Here is a 4,477-nt window from a genome sequence, read left to right as displayed (position 1 = left end):
CCTAAAGAACGTGCAAGAATCACCTGAAGCACTCTCCGACCGATTCCGAAATCGAAACCGATCCTGCAGACAGAACTGCAAACCTGGCCAAGAATAATTTATTACACCATCATCAGGTAATCCACAATTGCATCGGTTATATCGAATGAACTAATCTCATTTTAACGGTAGTGTGCCTAACCTCATCAAGACGGAAACAATCTAACCGAACACGGGAAGCATCGGAACCATCACGACCTAGACACGATAGGCAGAGGAGCATCAAATTCCGGCTCACCTGTAAAGAGAGTCTTGCCAGAATCCACCGCATTACAGGTACAAATCAATGTCATACATCTTCCAGTGAGCTAACTTAATCAATTCACATACAGGGTGAACCGACGTCGCATCCTGGGAAGATCAGACTTCCTGAACAGCCTAGATAAATACATGGTCCTTAACAACCAGGTAAAACAGACATTGAATATTTGTCGCAGTTCATACAACGGATTCTCTCAATCACAGGTGGAAATTGAGGCTGGGTGTCGTCAGAGCATAAGCAGCACCGCACGGGAACCAGTGGATTTGAAAAGGTCCTCAACTGAGGTAGGATGTTCACAAATCATGATCTGAAGGCTTGACGTTAATGAAATTTTCTTAGGACCTTTTTTGAATCGGTTCTAACTCTCACAGAAAACGCCTGCAAGGCTGCAACGACAGTACAACATCTGACTCGTCTTGGATACGATCAACTGTGGCAAAACCCCTCATCACTCGTGTGCGTGTGGCGCAATTTGTTGTTATCGAAGTTACCTCTCCAGGGAGGACTTAAGCATGCGTATCACTGCAACATTGTGAACGAAGCATGAACGGAGAGAGTCGAAATCATCATTGTCAACTGGAAATCATCGTCATCGAATGTTGGGCTGAGACTTGCGCATGATTGCATGGACAGTCTAGCATATATGCATGTAGTACCTGAAGAAGTGACGGAGCCGTGTGAGAGTGTGTGAAAGAAAGCCGAGCCAGTGGGCGCGCATGCATAGGATTTGCACGCATCCTACATTCGCTCACGCGTGTAAGCGGATAGCACGTTGCCGTTTGGACGAGTGTTCGAGACCGGGGCCCCGTCGACTGCAAGCAGGGGGAAGCTGATTTATTGGCAGCGGTACCGAGGATGACAGGTGCTTAGTAATAAGTTGTACCTTAATGTTAAGTCGAAACAGTTTACATTTATAATGCAATATTTTGCTGTGATGCTTCTTGAGATTATAAGATGCCTTTAGCATCATATCACCAAGTTTGATACGTGCTTTTTTCGTTATTCGAGCTTATGGTTGAGCCAATATATGAGCCATATTTGAGTCTTTTCTGACATAGCTATCGAATGTCAGTTTGTCGATTCCGAGTTTCAATTGCGTGAATGGTCTGCCGAAGACCGATATTAGCAAAATAGTAACAAGTAACGTTAACACAAGTAAATTTGAACTTTTAAGTTTGCATGAGAAAATTGAATATTTTGTAATGTGAATTAAACATCATTTTTTGTTTCTTTTGTGGAACCATGCCAGCTAAATGTGTTTGTGCCAATTTATAAAATGTCTTAGGAAAATTCTCCACTGAACAACTGAACCGTAGCTTCGTATCTTATTGGGCGAAAGTTATAAGCTGTTTAACAGGGCTGAATTGCTGTAAAATCAGAAATCGATCTGTCAGATACGGAACTTGTTTATTCTTTAAGGCAAAGTGGAATAAAGTGAAAATGCAAGCACACAATTGCGGAAAGTAGATGCTTCCGGTGCTCTTAATACTGACTTTTAATAAATCTAACGGATTTGTATATTTTACAGAGTGAATAATCAATTCGAAGATCAATATTTAAAAAGCAGTATTAATAACAATCTTTTAAAATTGAACATTTGTAGGTTTCCTCGAATGCCTTCTTTCCAGCAATCAATATTATTGGAAATTTTGCTGGAAAATCAGCGGGACAAAAACCAGCAAAATTTTGCTGGTTTCCAGCAATATAAAAATTGCTGTGTAAATTCAATTAACATTACTGCTGGGTGCCTAGCTAGGTAGGTATTGCATTGACTACTTTTCCTGTAATACTTCGCTTGGACGTGTCTGAGAAGTACTGGATAAGTCGCTCCGTACGACATGGACCAGTATCCCAGTGGCAGTATTTTTTAGGCCGCTGCCACACAGCCTGTCGCAAAGCACACTTGGACTGTGTATCATGGCCAACAAACAATTGGAAACCACAACAATAACAGATGTATCAATTTAAAAAAATCCAACAACAAACGTCAATATTCAATGTATTCTGCAAGTGCTATCCCGAATCCTACACCGCCGGCTAAAGCCGAAAGCAAACAGATTCGTGGGAAGTCATCAGGCCGGTTTCATTGAGGGACGGTCTACAAAGAACCAGATCTTCACATTACGGCAAATCCTTCAAAAATGTTGAGAACACCAGTCCCTACGCACCATCTATGCACTTCAAAGCTACAGCTGGACGAGAACGGCTTTTCCGGAAAGCCGACCAGACTGATTGTTTGGGGTCAGGGCAAAAAACTCGGTCCTACCATTGTTTGTTTGTTTATTGTTACAGTAGAGTAAGAATACACCGGTCCTACCGTTGAGTCGCACGTGTTGTCCAACGAGCCTTGATGTCCCTTCCAAAGGCACTGATTCAATGAACTCGGATGGTTGAGTTTAGCATGCGTTTGCATACACGAAGTTCTTTTGTCCAATGATTCACACACGGGTTTTTACAAGAGCAAGGGATTCTGCTATAGTACATTCCCGATGGATGGTTGACGAAGACTAAATTTCGCCCGCTGGTATAGTCATCGGTAGGTGATCTTGCAGGCCCCGTGTCACTCAGTCACTCGCCGATGGGATAACATATGGTAGTGAGCATTCGATCTCACTCACGAACCTGGTGTGAAATATTTTCATTGGTAGCAACGATGGTCATTCCATGAAATCCTCAACATCCTCGCCTATCCTGAAGTATTCGGGATGCTTCTGAAAATAAAGAAAAACCTCCACTCGATGCACTGGATACTCTATTTATCGACAACATTCTCCTCGGAAGCGACTGGTTCTTCGTTGATTGGTAGAAAACAAAGCTTGATTACCGGTCGTGTAAGCATGCCAGAGGCCGTTTTGAATTCTGCTGCTCTGGTTACTCCATCCTTTCCTGGGAACACTGCCGTAATCCTCCCTAATCGCCATCTTATGAGAGGTTGGTTCTCATCAGCGATGAGTACGATAGTACAGCTCCTAACTACTATTTTAGTCTCTGGGATTCAATGTTATGATTTTGCTTGCATTTGCGAAATGTACTCCTTGTGCCAACGATGCCACAGATCTTGGAGTTTCCTCTGAATCAGCTGCCAACGGTCTAAGCGGTTAATTGGAACCTCAGTAAGACCTTCTTCTGATACTGTAACCATTCACTTGTTAAGAAGAGCCCGGCTGTTAAAGGTGCAAAATCCAACGGATCATCACTCAGGTGTATTAGCGGGCGTGAATTGAGGCAAGTTTCGATTTGCACCAGCAACGTCGCTAAATCCTCTGCTCCTTCCGGCTGTCCACCCAGCATTCGTAGCAAGTGAAGTTTCGCTGAATGGACTGTAGCCTCCCACGAACTGTGTACATGTGGTGCCCTTGGGGGATTAAAGTGCCATCGTATTTCTTCATCAGTGCAGAGCCGTGACACCTTCTCCCGATGCGCTGGATCCTTGAGCAGTTGAAATAATTCAGGTAGTTGATTCCTAGCCCCTACGAAGTTGGTTACGTTATCCCAGTAGATGTCTGGAATTCGGCCTCGACGGCCCAGAAATCTTCGTGGGGCTTGTAGGAATCTCTTCGTTGATAAATCAGCAACATGTTCGAAGTGTACTGCCTTGGTACACATACACACAAATACCGCCACAAACGTCTTCAATGCTGCCTTGCGTCGACCTGCGCTGATGTATACTGGTCCAAAATAGTTGATCCCCATCTTCGCAAATGGTTATCAAACCGTTAATCTGGCAGAGGGTAACTGCCCCGCTGACGAATGCGCTTTGATTTGCCCTAAAATAACGTACGCATTTTTGCAACATCTCTTACTCCCAAATGCTAGAATTTCAAACGATAAACGTTCAATAATAGCTGAGAAGCATCATTTAAATATTGGTGATGATAGTGATGGAATATCAGATCGATAGGGGATGTTTTGCTGGTAAAAAAGTGGGATATTTTGTCTGATGGTTCCATCGAATTGCCTAATCTTCTATTCAAGTGTAAAATACCATCCGCCTCCATCAGAAGTTTGCAATATCTTAGACTCGAGCTTTTAAGGAAATTCTGATTTGGGTTTTGATGTTATTACCTTGCCAAATTTCTGAACCAGAAGTAACTTTCTGATTCGTTCCCGTTCGCCGACACATCGCATCCTTCTTCTGGGCAACTGCATCCACCGAAACTGGTTTACAGAATGATC

General features: G+C 43.2%; 1 protein-coding gene and 1 long non-coding RNA gene across 2 annotated transcripts; one reads left to right on the top strand and one right to left on the bottom strand.

The window, feature by feature from the left end:
- LOC129743814 (uncharacterized) lies at positions 1-415 on the top strand. The gene is made up of 3 exons (XR_008736687.1): positions 1-116; positions 172-315; positions 372-415. It is a non-coding gene; the product is annotated as an uncharacterized LOC129743814 (long non-coding RNA).
- A 2,976-nt stretch (positions 416-3,391) lies between these two features.
- On the bottom strand, positions 3,392-3,994 carry LOC129742984 (uncharacterized). The gene has a single exon (XM_055734927.1). The coding sequence runs from the start codon at positions 3,992-3,994 to the stop codon at positions 3,392-3,394; it is 603 nt and encodes a 200-aa protein (XP_055590902.1).
- Between the last annotated feature and the right edge of the window lie 483 nt (positions 3,995-4,477).

This window comes from Uranotaenia lowii, chromosome 2, assembly GCF_029784155.1.
Source record: "Uranotaenia lowii strain MFRU-FL chromosome 2, ASM2978415v1, whole genome shotgun sequence".
Classification (NCBI taxonomy): domain Eukaryota; kingdom Metazoa; phylum Arthropoda; class Insecta; order Diptera; family Culicidae; genus Uranotaenia; species Uranotaenia lowii.
This window is presented reverse-complemented; position numbering and strand designations above follow the sequence as displayed.